Here is a 14,213-nt window from a genome sequence, read left to right as displayed (position 1 = left end):
TGCGCGTGCGTTTGCGCAGGCGTTCTTGTCCGTGCCACGGAAGAACTTGCCGCACGTCTGGCGGGGCCTTGAGTCCCGCAGTTCTCATTGGCCAGAGACGTAACTACGCGCACAGCGAAGGGGCGGGGCGAACGAACGCTAAGAAAGAATGAATGGCGGAAAGCAGGTCCGCGTTTGGGTCCTAACTCCTCTGGCCGTGCCCTGGACCGGACGTTTGCGTCTGACTGTGTTTCTCCTTTATTCAAAAGTTCCCTTGGTGCTTCCGGTTACTTAAGAATGGGATGTCGCCACTTTTTAGGCGGGAAACTCCTTGGACCCGCTCACCGGCCTAAGCCCCACCCCCAGCACGGCAGATAGCCCATCTAAGAGCCCTTTTGGCTTTGGCACTTGCGCCCTGGGAGTTGCAGACACTGTGTTTGCACGCTCCAGGGATGAAGGGAACTTCACGGTTGGAGGAGAGAGCGCTAAGAGCTTCTCTACTGAGATAATATTTTAGTAGATGACCTCTGGCATTATTGAGGCAGAAGGCAGGGGGAGACTGTCTCAAATCCGCCCTATGCCTAATTTGTCTTGTGTCTCAAGAGAGTCTAGAAGAATGTGGCCAGACGTGTACTTGCTCTTGGCTCCATTTGTCAGATGAATTAAATTGAGGTCCAGAACATTTAAGCTCCGAAGCAGCACTGTCTGTCCCCTGATGCAGCTGTGTTTGTCCTGTATACATCATCTCTTTCATTCCCAGGTAAACCTTGGAAGGGGTGTAGAAGTTGAGTGAATTCACTTCAGTCTCACAGAAGTGATAGAGCCAGGATTCAACCTCTTCCTTAAACAGGTCAAGAATTACTTTTCTAAGATTTTATGGACTACACACCTGTCACCGAAGTCTTCCCCTGGGTCCCCACAGCACTCTATGGTTCATGCTGTCACAGCATTTATCACAATCAGCAGCTATCATTGATTTCTATTTCTGTTGCCATTAAACTGCCAGCAACTCTAGAGCATTGACATATGTATGAGTCATCTTGTTAGCTCCATTTCCTGTTACTGGACACAGTATATCTTAGAGGGAATTGAATATTTGTTAGTCGAATGAACAAAGGGCAACAGCAACAGGTTCATTTTTTTTTTTTTTTTTGAGAGCACAAAAACAGAAGTGATACACATGCTTAATATCCAGGGGAAAATATAACATTGTATTTTTAGGTTTCTTATCCAGAATTGCAACATAGTTATTTTTTTCCACAGAATTTTACAGTCTTAAAGACATCATCTTCTGTGGCTGCAAAAAAGACCTAGCAAACTGCTTTTCCTCCCAGAGGACTTAAAGTTTACCTACTACTTGTTGCCATCAGAAAAGAGCTCTATAATTAAAATGTGTGTGAGTATGTGTGTTGTGTGTGTGCACACGCGTGCGTGTCTTGAGCTTTTTCATGCTTTGGGATTTGCTGATTTAGTATTGAGTCCCAGGAGTGGGATAACTAGGACAAAGGAAATGAACATTTTTATTGCTCTTGCTTCATATTGCAAATTGCTTTCCAGTAAGGAATTGTGCCCATTTACACTCAAGACTGATCTGAAACTCAGCCCCAAGGAAGGCCAGATCTTGCTTGTCTCAATAGCTGGTTTTAATTTCCCCATTCTGTCGTGGCTTGTTAATATTAGTTCTGACCTTTGGGGCAAGGTGAACACATGGTTGGACTGAAGAGAAAAGGCTCAGGAACTCCTTTGGCACTACAACAGCTGATATTTCAACAGAGAGTACACTACACCCCTTAACAAGGGTGCTTCCTCAGCCTTCCCAGGAACCGACGAACATCTCCAGGTTCCCTCTTTGATGCCACCCACTGGACCTGCTTTGGGGGTCTGTAAATGCAAGAGAACTGAGTGTTGGATAATTAAGGATGGAAGAAAAAACCTCTAAGAGAACAGGTAGGTGAGAAGGAAAAATAGAGAGGAGTTACACAAATCTAAATCCATTCTTTGGGCTCATTGGAAAGTTTTGTTTGCAAGGTGTTTGTTTGAGGTATGCATTAAATGGTATGAGAGAGTTGGGAAAAAACGATTTCTATATCTAAACTATCTGTATTTTTAATCTACTTTTACCTGAATTTGTAGGACAGCGACCTAAAGGGCAATTCCCTAGCACAATTAGAAGTATCTCCAACTTAGTCTAGTACAGTTTTGAATGAAATGTGTGATAGAGATATCTCTTCCCTCTCCTATAGTATATAAAGTAGGGTTGATTTGCTGTGACACTTTGAACAAACTTTCTAGTTTCTCCAGGTGTCAATAGCTCATCAATAAAATGGAAATTAAAGTCTCTAGCCTACTTCCCTCAGAAGGTTGCCTGAAGATCAAGAGGGGCAGAAGGACATGATCCAAAGCTCTTTGGAAACATTTTAGGATTTTCATACTCTGTGTGAAATTAGTTATCATGCTTTGTACATAGCATCTACAGGCAATACAACCCACAAATCTCTAACTGCTCTTCTCCCTCAGTGACTATAGTGTATGGAGAGTTACTCCTAGGACTAGGATGCAGTGAGCTTTGGGTCCCAAGCATGGGGCTGAAAATAGGGGGATGGTGGCCAGGGCCGAGGCTGCAAAGGAAGAGGATCATAGGCTACTGCCACAGAAGGCCTGATATGTACTCATACATACACATCTAACCTGCAAGTATGTGGCTAACTCCCCCTTAGTCTCCCACAAATTCATCCATACACACATTCCAATAATTATCAATTGTGATTTTATTGCCCATCAGTACTGTCTTGCTACTTTAAGTAGGATTCCTTCCTTCATTCAGTACTTGGCAGAGGGGTGTCAGGGTCTGTGGATCTCTGGAAATCACATTGTATATTTTTCTTCCCTAAAGATAGCTACATTTGGACTTTATGGCTGAGCACTCAGTTTGAGTAAGAATCTGATACTGATTAAACCCTATCCCTGCAAGCAATTCATTAGACCCTCTCAGATGGGGCTTTATTCTTTTGTTTATTCTGTTCTGCACCATTCAAGGTTGAGAGACATTTCTAGATGCCACATTCTACCTTTTAACAAGTCAGTTCTCCCATCCACTTCCCTACACAGCTCTTTGTTTTAGCACTTACCTTGATAGAACGGTGTATCTCATCTAGAGCAGAAAAATGTAGACTGTACCAATATTCATTGAGCAAATGTTTCCTCTGTGCTAGGACCTGAGCTGGACACTGGAAATATATCACTAGGGTTTATTTCCCATCTTCATGGATTCCACAGTCCAGCATGAAAGCAGATGAAGAAAACAGTGGGGGATAATTGCTCAGATAGATGGAGGCACATGGGCAATATGAGAACTAAAGACAAAACCTCTCCCAAGGATCCAGAGTCAACTTCCCAGAGAAGATGAATGTTGAATCAGACCTTGAAGAGTGAGTTGGATTTCATTAAGAATGGAAGGGAAGGAAGGTATTCCAGGATACCCAGAGATAAGGGGAAAAGCCCAGAAATAGGAAAGTACATGGTATATTTTGGGTCCCAGTGAGTCAGTCAGTGCAATTTAAATGTGGATGTTTAAGGGAAATATGGTTGGGTAGGTAGGTTGGTGCTTAAATTAGAAGAGGTTTGAAGGCCAGGCTGAGGATTTTCCATAAAGCTTGTTTATTTCTCCTTCTGGAGTCAGAATTGGTAATAATGGTAAAAAGTCTTATAGTTAGTTTCAGATAATATTAAATTTGAGTTTTCAAGCCTAGACCCCAAGTTTATCCTTTCAGACCTTGTCAAAAATCCACTAGCCACCCGTCTCAGATTTCCTGCTACTAAAATTATCTTCCTGCCTCTTGGCAGGTTCATAAGGACAGAATTGTAAACATAAAAAACATATTCATGTGACCGACTAGATTACCTTGGACAGTCCACTTCACCTCCCTAGATTTTAGTTTCCTTGTCATGTGAATCAGATGTGTGTAAGGAATAAATAGGATAAAGGATATGTTATTGCCTAATGGGCAATTGAATACATATGCAAAAGATTTATTATTAGTTATTAGCATTAACAGAGTTTTACCAATTAGTAATTAATTGGTAAATATTAGGATTAGGAGAGTTGTATCTCTTCCAAAGTCTGTCTCTGAGACTCTACAAATTCTAATCTAATCTAATCTGTAAGGCTACATTTTTAAAATGTCTAATTTTTATTGACACATAATTGTACATATTTATGGAGTATCATGATATTTCAATACATGTATACACTGTGCAATTCTAAGATCAGGATAATTGGCATATCTATCACCACAAAAATTTATCATTTCTTTGTGTTAGGAACATTCAAAATCCTTTCTACTACCTATTTTGACATGCACAATTAATTGTTGTCAACCATAGACAACAGTGTGCTATAGAACATTAGAAGTTATTCATCCTATCCAACTGCATTCTGTACCTTTTAACCATTCTCTCTCGATCCCACTCCCCTTCTTAGGCTCTGGTAATCAGTGTTCTATTCTCAACTTTTTGAGATCAACGTTTTTAGTTTCTGCATATAGGTGAGAACATGCTGTATTTGTTTTTCCATGCCTGATGTAGTTCACTTAACATCATGCAAAATACCACATTCTTAAATCAAGCTAGCTTGATCAATTAACCAAAGAAAATCCCTGGAGTGGGAGAACTTAGGTTCCCACTGTTCTACTCATGACTTGGCGACTGATTCTCTTTCTTTTTTTTTTTTTAATTTTTTTAGTTATAGTTGAACACAATATCTTTATTTTATTTATTTATTTTTATGTGGTGCTGAGGATTGAACCCAGTGCCTACATCAACCAGCTGAGCACTCTACTGCTGAGCCACAATCCCAACCCCTTGGCCATTGATTTTCTATGTGATCTTAGAAAACCATTTTCCTTCTCTAGACCTCAGTTTATTTGTTTGTTTTCACCTGAGAAGATGAGATGAAATGATCTATATGTGGCTTCTCAACTTTAACATAAGTCTTTACATAAAACCAAAAAGGTGTAAATGAAATCATCTTTCTATTTGATTCTCAGGAGCTCTTTATATCATAAATGTTAACTTGTTGCCATAATATTGTAAGTTTCCTTTACTAATAAAAGTCACAGATTAGTCTAAGTGATTAAACATTTACTTCATAAAGTCAATAACAGTATTATTTAGCATTTTCCAGATGCCTTACACATATTAATGTATTAAATCTTCAGTAACCCTAAGGGGCTAGTTACTGTTATCATTCCCACATTACAGATGAAAAAAAAAAAACTGAGACACTGAAAAGTTTATCTGTTCAGTGTATCATAGGCAGAAGTAAGCATCCACTCAGATAATGTGGCTGTAGAGCCCATTGCTCTTAATCACTGTTATCCACTGTAGATTCATTTAGATATGTGGGCCCTGATGTTGAAATTCTGGTATGATTTATACACAGCAGCTGGAGGAAATCTAACCCTTGTGTAGACTAAGGCTCTGAGAATGTATTTTAGGGAACTTCTTAAAAGGCAAAGTTGAGCTGGGGAGCATTTGAGGGCAGAGATTGGAGATTTCAACCCCCAAGTGGTTGCTCTTGTGTAGCCCAGCTCAGTAGAAGAAAGTTGAACTTCCTAATAGCCAATCACTGGAGGTTCATCAGGGGGTGGGAAGGTTGCAAAAGAATGAAGTAAGAGCATGCTTGGACATATTCCAGGCAGGCTGGGCAGTTACATGAGTTCTACAGATAAAAGTCTCAAAATAACCAAGGGGAAGCAGGGAAAGCAGGCCCTGTGAAGGGAAGAAATTTGGGTGTGATGGTTCTGGCCTATGAATTTGTTCTATTTAGAGGACATTGCTTCTTTCTACCCATGCTCACCCTACTGCAGCCTCTACCCTCCAAAGCCATCATCCCAATGGCTTACATGAAAAATGTTAGCCAGGTTGTTGAGCAGATAATAATGTCTTTATCCCTAGGGCATCTCATGGCAGCTGTCAGCCATGTGAGCAGTGCTTACCATGTCTCCCTTCAGCAATGGCTGTACTCACTTCTCTTCCTGAGGTGTCAGTTTTACTGTGATTTGTTTAGCCTTGGCTAGAGAGAGTATAAAAATGATCAGATAGTGCCCATCTCTCCAAGAGTGTCATAGGCATCATATTTTAGGAGGAAGAGGCTCTGTGACAGGGAATCCAACAGTATTTAGGCAAAGACAAGGGTTGAGATGCCATTTTGGGTGGGGGTGACCTGTGAGGTAGTGAATATTCCACTTCCAGTTTGCCTTTTTCATTTGGGACTTGGTGTTTGAGCTTTTGTTCTTTGGGGCCTTGAATTTCTGATGTGGATCTTTGTTTTTGAGTTAGAGCTTGACATTTTACTTCAGACCAATTTTTAATTTCAAAGCTAATACCTCTACTTCCATCATCTTTGCTTTGCCATTTCACACAGGATGCTAGCACATGATCTTTGGTCTTTTATTTGCATACTCTACTAGTCCTGACTTCATTGGCGGGAAGTGACTGGCCAGACCTGGGCTGTCTTGCTGGCTGCCTTCCTTGCTGGACTCCAACTTATCTCCTATGTACACAGCCCTTGGAGTTCAGAGGCCTCTGCTGACTTCTGCCCAACCTCTTTCTCTCAGCACCCAAGCCCCCCCTGGTATACACAGGAGCAGAGGCAGGCTAGGAAAAAGAAGAGGGCCTGGAGACAGGTTGTGAGAGGCTCAGAAGCCCAGTGTGCCTTCATTCCAGCCCTGTCCATCTGCTTCTGTGACAACATCACAGAAAGGACAACTAGGAAGATAGAAAGTGAGGCTTGATACCTTGTGAGCAGTGGTGTCATTAACTGTGACATCTAAGATGTCTCGAGAGATGGGGGAGCTCACCCAAACCAGGTTGCAGAAGATCTGGATTCCACACAGCAGCAGCAGCAGCAGGCTGCAACGGCGAAGGGGATGTAAGTGGGGTTTAATTCTGTGGGCTCAATGTGGTGGTGATAGAGTGGGTATAGAAGAGCAAAGGATGTCTGACATCCACTCACACCTTAACCTGAAAGTTGGAATGGATGAACAGCTGAATGAAATAACTGTAGGATAACAAGCAGCCAATGTCAGGAGAGGTGAGGAAAGAGAGAAGAATAAGGATTAGATAAAGACCATCTTGATCACAGGGATCTTTGACTAGAAACTTCTCCTTTTGTATGTAAAGCTTATTTGTAATGTTTCATGTTTGGAATTTGAGGTTTCTAGTTTGGGACTTTTCAGTGCTATCCTGGAATATTTCATTTTGGTTTGTTCTGTGATGTGTCTGGAAATTGGTCTTGTTTGATTATGCCCAGGTGAAATAAGGTGATGGTTCCTGGCATCATTTCCCATAGGACAGGTGCTGGATACACAATCATACCCTCTCATTGGCCAGCATCACTCCTCCCCTTTCACAGGCCTCTTCTAAGAAATCTATACCTGACTGGGCTGAGAAAGGCCGAGTGTCACACTCTCACATTGCCTTCTTGGCACATACAGACCCTCTCCCTACTCCGTTTGAGGGAAAACATATGCAGTCTCTCAGGACAAGCCTACTGATGCAGTGTGTTTGCTTTGAAATTTTAAGAAGGAGCATGGACAAAGGAGAAGCAAACAAAACCTGTAAATAAACTTTTTAAACTGTGGTATACTGTTTTCTATAGATAACGGGACAATTGCGTACCAAGGTGTTTTCATCGCAAGTATTATGGCCTAAGGAGCCAGAAGGTGGGTGAAGATAAGGCAGCTGTGGACTGTGAGACCCAGACATCTCAAGGACCAGATGAGCAGGCTTCCACATTCCCAATGCTAGAGGCATTCTAGGCTCTGGGTTATTGGGGGAGCAGTAGTTGTTTTAGAGGGTCCAGGAAGATAATGTGCATTAAATATAGTGTGTAGGATGTAAGGTATGGATGGAGGAATAAGAAAGAACAAAACCAGCTAAATCAGCAATTTCACTTACTCATCTGGAGATCTAGGAGCCTGGATGAGACAGAACTTCATTCCAACCATATTCCTGGGGACTCTTGTCTTTCAGGTTGGAGTGATAATACACATTCATCACCTGATATAGTCTCTGTCCTATGGAAGATACAAAATCAATATGTGCTCACTTTAGTTCTGAGTCTCACTTTCCTCAGCTATAACACAGAACTAATACCTACCTCTTAGTGTTGCTGGGATGATTTACTGATTCAGAGGTTTTGGATACAAGATTGGCCAGGTTTCACTCCCATTTTTTCCACTTCTTCCCTCTGTGACTTTGGGTAAATCTCAACCTGTCTGTGCTCCTATTTCCTGACTTGTGAAATGAAGTTACTAATAGTATTGTTGTAAAATTGGATAAACGAAAGCATGTAATGTGCTTAGAAGTGTTCAGCACTTAGTATGCAATCAATATAATGTTATTATTTAAATAAGAATTTGGTTATATGGTTATTATTAATCACTATATCCCCAGGATCAAGCCCTGAACCTGGCACATAGCAGATACCCAGTAAATAATCACTGCTACTTCCACTCTGCCATTCACCATAATCAGCTATGAAGCTCTGTGTATACAACACATTTACTCTTTAATGATTGACTGAATTTTACCAGACCACAAATGCCAAAAAATTTGGATGATGGTTGCCAAGTCCTGCCCCAAGCAGTGTCTGTCTCACTTCTGATTCTGGGGAGGCCAGGCTATTTGACCCCAGAAAAGTCAGAGTCAGAAAGGAATGCTTGGAGCATTCTCTCTAGAAGACATGCAATCACTTAATGATGTTCTGAGTATTAATTGCATCAGCATGTGTAAAGGGTTTGAAAAATTGTGTATGTTATTTTCTCATCCAACGTATGTTTATGTGAGCCACCTATATAATGGGTTTTGCAACTTGTTTATTCACCTTGCTGTGTACAATTACATTTTGTAAATATCCTGCAGTTTATCCATCTTACTGTTGATGAGCATTTAGGTAGTTTTTAGTTTGGGGTTATGAACAATAGTGCAATGGACATTCTTGTACATCCTGTTAGAGCAAGGTCCTCCATCTTGTCCTTCTTACAGAGTCTTAGCTATTCTTGGCCTATTGCTCTTCCCCATATATTTTGGAATCAGATTTTCAAGCCACATACACAGACAAAACTTTTAGGAATTTGATTGTAATTACATTCAATCTGTAAATAAATTTGAGAGTTAACATCTTTGTTTAGGCATTTCTAAACATAGTATGTCTTTCTATGTAGTTAGTCTTTTTAAATGTTATTTAAGTGACATTTTATAATTTAATCTACAATGGACTTGCATATCATTCAAGTTTATGTTCTTGCTGATTTTTGTTGCTATGGTAAAAATACCTTTTTAGAAATTAATTTTATGGCAGGTTGATGCTAATGTACACAAATATAATTTTTTTCTTGTATACCAAATTCATAACTAGCAAACTTGCTACAATTTTTTATGAGTTTTGGTAATTTGTATGTGTCAGTTTTCATCTCCCCCCTCCAATCCTTTTTTTAAAAATCTCTTTTTCTTGTATTTCTACACTGCCAAGACCTTCCACATCCAACAATGCATAGTACAGTTTTGAATAGAAATGTTAATACTGCATAAACATGTTCAGAGGTTAAAAAAAAGAAGTGTTAATACTGCCATGTTCTTATGTTGATCCTGATTTTAATGGGAGTGCTTTTAAAGTTTCACCACTGAGCAAATTTGAATTTTTTTGGTAGATATCATGTAACATGTTAAGGAATTTCCCATTTATTCCTAGTTTGCCAGTATAGTTTTTAAAAGATGAGTGGATGATGAATTTTATTAACCTGTTTTCTGGATCTTCTGAGATGACATGAAGATTTTCTATGTTAACCTGTTAATATGGTTCATTGCATTAGAATTTTTCTTATGTTAAATTAATCTTACAGTCCTGGGATAAATAAAAAAAAAACTTTTAGTCAGTTCAATAAAATTTTGTTCAGGGAGGAGACTGGCCTGCAATTTTTCCATTCTCATGTTGTTTTGTCTGATTTTGGTGTCAAGGTTATACTAACCTCATGCAATGGGGTGAGAACTATTTTCTTTCATTCCGTTCCCTGACAGTTTGTCCAAGGAACTATCTGTTCCTCAAATATTTGGCAGAACTTCCAGGTAAACCAATCTGGGCCTGGCATCTCCTTTAAAATTTTAACAGATACAATTACTTTAATAGGGAATCATTTCAGTTTGCTATTTCTACTTAAGTCATACTTGTTAAGTTATGGTTTTCTAGGAATTTCTGTATTTCACATCAGTTTTCTAACTTATTTGTGTAAAGTTCTTATCTTTGTATCTGTTAATCTGCTCTTATATCCTCTCTTTTTTTGTTCTTACATTATTTGTGTTTTTTTTCTGTTGATAAATCTTGCCAGAAGTTTTACCTATCCTCACATTTGGTGTTCATTGGAAGGAAGCCTATAATTCCAATAGAGGGATATGTATAGTTTTTAAAATATATTTTATTTATTTACAGTGCTGGTGATCAAACCTAGTGCCTCAGACATGCTAGCAAAGCACTTTTCTATTGAACTACACCCCCAGCCCAATATTTAACTGATACACACAAAAAAAAAACATTAAACTTGTACATATTATTGGGGTACAGTGTGATGTTCAATACATGTATAACATTGTGTGATGTTTATATCCAATTGAACCTATCTATCTCCTCAAATATTTATCATTCTTTGTGTTGAAAACTTTCACAATCCTTTCTTCTAGCTTTTTGAAATGAGCAGTGCATAGTTATCTGTAGTCACCATACTGTGCAGTGTAGTACTTTAGAGTTTCTTGCTCCTGTCTAATTATAGCTTAGTGCTCATTGATCAAACTTTTTCCATCCCCCTACACTGTCCCACCTGGGATAGTAACCACCATTCTACCCTTAACTTCTATGAGATCAACCTTTTTAGATTCTACATATGAGTAAGATCATATAACACTTATCTTTCTGTGTCTAACATATTTCATTTAACATGATGATCTCCAGTTCCATTCATGTTGTCAGAAATAACAAGATTTTATTATTTTTATGGCTGAATAGTGTATATGTATATGTACATTTTCTTTATCCATTCATGAGGGGTTGTTTCTATTTAATCACTGTTGTGACTAGTGCTACAGTGAACATGGGAATGCAGATGTCTCTTCAGCAAACTGATATTATTTCCTATGGATAAATGCCAGTAGTGGGATTGCAGGATATATTCTATTATTAATTATTTTTATGTTCTATTATTAATTATTTTTTTGGTACTAGGGTTGGAACCCAGGGCCTTGCACATGCTAGGCAAGCACTAAGGATGTAGCTAAGGCTACATCCCCAGCCCCTATCTTTAATTTTTGAGGTGATTTTAATTTCTATGAATAGATACTAGTAGTGGGATTGCTTGATAATATAGTAGTTCTGTTTTCAATTTTTTAGGAACTTCCATATTGTTTTCCATAATGGCTACACTAATGTACATTCCTACCAACCATATACAAGGGTTCCCTTTTCTCTATGTCCTCACTAGCACTTGTTTTCTTTAGACTTTTGGGTACTAGTTATTCTTACTGGGGTGAGGTGAGATCTCATTGTAGTTTTGATTTGTATTTCTCTGATAATTAGAGAGGTTGAATATTTTTTTCATGTGCCTGTTGGCCATTTGTTTGATAAATATCTTTGATAAATATATTTATCTTTTGGGAAATATCTACTTTGATTTATTGCCCATTTTAATAGCTTTTTTGTTATTGCGTTTTTAGAGTTCCTTATATATTCTGGATATCAACCTCTTGTCAAATGTATATATTGTGAATATTTTATCCCATTCCGTGAATTGCTTCTGTACTCTATTGAGTGCTTCCATTACTGTGCAGAAGCTTTTTAGTTTTATGTAATTCTATTTGGCTTTTTTACTTTAGTTTCCTGTGTTTTGAGAATTTTGTCCAAAAAATTCTTGCTTATTCCAATCTCCTAAATAATTTCTCCTGTTTTATCCTAGTTGTGTAATAGTTTCAGGTCTTACATTTAAATTTTAATCCATTTTTAGTTGTTTTGTTTTTGTAATGGTGAGAGAGAGATGTTTAGTTCCATTCTTCTGCATATGGATATCCCATTTTTCCCATTACCATATTGAAAATATTGTCCTTTCTCCAGTGTGTATTCTTAGCACCTTTGTTGAAAATCAGTTAGCTATAGATGTGTGGGTTTGCTACTAGGCTCTCTATTCTGTTGCTTTTGTCTATGCATCTGTTTTAATACCAATAACATGCTGTTTTGATTATTGCAGCTTCATAATATGCTTTGAATCAAGTAGGATAATGTCGCCTGCTTTTCTCATACTGCTCAGAATGGCTTTGGCAATAATCTTATTTGTTTTGTTCCATATAAATATTAAAATTAATTTTTTCTAGTTCTGAAAAGAATGTTATTAATATTTTGATAGGGGCCTGGTGATCCCAGCCACTCAGGACGCTGAGGCAGTAGAATTGGGAATTTAAAGCCAGCCTCAGAAACTTAACCAGGCATTAAGCAACTTAGCAAGAACCTATCTCTAAATAAAATATTTAAAAGGGCTGGGGATGTGGCTCAGTGGTTGAACACCCTTGGGTTTAATCCCTGGTACCAAAAAAAAAAAGTATTCTGATAGGGGTTGCATTGAATCTATGAATTGCTTTGGGTAGTATGGACATTTCAACAGTCTTGATTCTTCCAATGCATGAACAAAGGATGTTTTTCCACTAATTTATCTCCTCTTTAATTTGTTTTATCATTGTTTTTATAATTTTCATTGTGGAGATATTTCACATCTTTGGTTAAATTTAAGAAATTTGTCACTTATCCTTTGAAATAAACAACTTTGCTTTTTTGAAATGAGCAGTGCATAGTTATCTGTAGTCATCATACTGTGACTTTCTGTAATCTTTATTTTCTGTTTATCCTCCATGGGGATAAAGAGGCTTTCAAGGCTTTAAGCCTTTTTCCAAAAGGTTTTACGTATTTATTACCAAAGTAACCTACCTATTGTAGATGATAGAAAAAAGATAATAATCAGATTCCCAATAAAACATGTCTTATTGTCCAGACAGTGGTGACCTTCTTAGCTTGGTATTATAGTGACCTTGATACATCATAAATATGTGTGCCATCTCATGTGCAATTCTTTAATGACCCAGATTGGTTGTTCTCCAATGTCTCCTCTTGGAGTTATACCTGATTTTATTACCTGTTTTCATTGGAATACATTGGGGGAATGGGACAGTTTTGGTTTTGTGTTTTGGCCATAAGTTGCTTGATACTGGAAGATCTGAAAAGATCTGGTGAGGAATAGAGTGAGTGCATGCCATAACGGCAAGAAAAAAAGCTATCCTTTTATTTTTAACCAATCTCAGTCTTTTTATTCAAAATGTATTTTGTGTTTTTATCCATTCTGATACCTCTGTCTTAATGGTATATCTAGATCATTTACATTTAAAGGAGTATTGATACAGGTGGATCAAAATATACCACCTTTAATGTTTTTTTCTACCCATTACATTTGTTCTTTTTTTTCGGCCTTCTCTGGTTTTAAAAAGGGCATTCCATGTGATTCAGTTCTATTTCTTCTCTTGTTAGTTACATTTCCTTTTCTAATCCTTTTAAATAATGCTTTTGCTATTGGTGATTGAACTCAGGGCATGCTAGCAAGCACTCTACCACTGAGCTATACTCCAATCCTGCCAACTTTTTTTTTTTAATGATTACTGTCTTAGCCTGTTTTGTACTATTATAACAAAATGCCTGAGACTGGGGAATTTATAAAAAACAAAAATTTATTTTCTCACACTTATAAAGGCTGGGAGGTACAAGATCAAGGCACTAATTAGTTTGATTATCTATTGAGGGCTGTTATCTGCTTTCAAGATTGTGACTTGTTGCTGCATCCTCCAGAGTGGAAGAACACTGTGCACTCACACAGTTGAAAGTAGAAGGAAAAGAAATAATGCTTGAAACCTCTCTTATAAAGGTCTTAAGCCTATTCACAAGGAGGGCAGCCCTCATGACCTAATAACCAGTTGAAGCACTTATTTTTTAATACAATCTCATTGGCCATTAAGTGTCAATACCTGAATTTTGGAAGGCGTATCTTCACACCATAGCAGCTGCCCTAGCAATATATACTTTTAAATAATTTGAATTCATCATCAAATGGCAATACCACTTCATGTGTAGAGTAAGTGCTTTATACCCAAGT

General features: G+C 38.2%; 1 protein-coding gene across 4 annotated transcripts in view; it reads left to right on the top strand.

Annotated features, from left to right (window-relative positions):
- The first annotated feature begins 1,547 nt into the window (after positions 1 to 1,547).
- Positions 1,548 to 14,213, top strand: part of Pfkfb1 (6-phosphofructo-2-kinase/fructose-2,6-biphosphatase 1) — a 151,234-nt gene continuing 138,568 nt past the window's right edge. For 3 of the 4 annotated variants that reach the window (XM_071606774.1, XM_071606773.1, XM_027950217.3), the window contains exon 1: positions 1,548 to 1,926. In XM_071606774.1, the coding sequence (XP_071462875.1) occupies positions 1,899 to 1,926 (28 nt within the window). In that variant the 5' untranslated portion in view covers positions 1,548 to 1,898. Of the gene's footprint in view, positions 1,927 to 6,672; positions 6,911 to 14,213 lie in introns of those variants that run through there. The other variant, XM_071606775.1, reaches the window with a different exon arrangement.

This window comes from Marmota flaviventris, chromosome X, assembly GCF_047511675.1.
Source record: "Marmota flaviventris isolate mMarFla1 chromosome X, mMarFla1.hap1, whole genome shotgun sequence".
Lineage (NCBI taxonomy): Eukaryota > Metazoa > Chordata > Mammalia > Rodentia > Sciuridae > Marmota > Marmota flaviventris.
The sequence above is the reverse complement of the archived record's forward strand: the minus strand, read 5'-3'. Positions and strand labels throughout refer to the sequence as shown.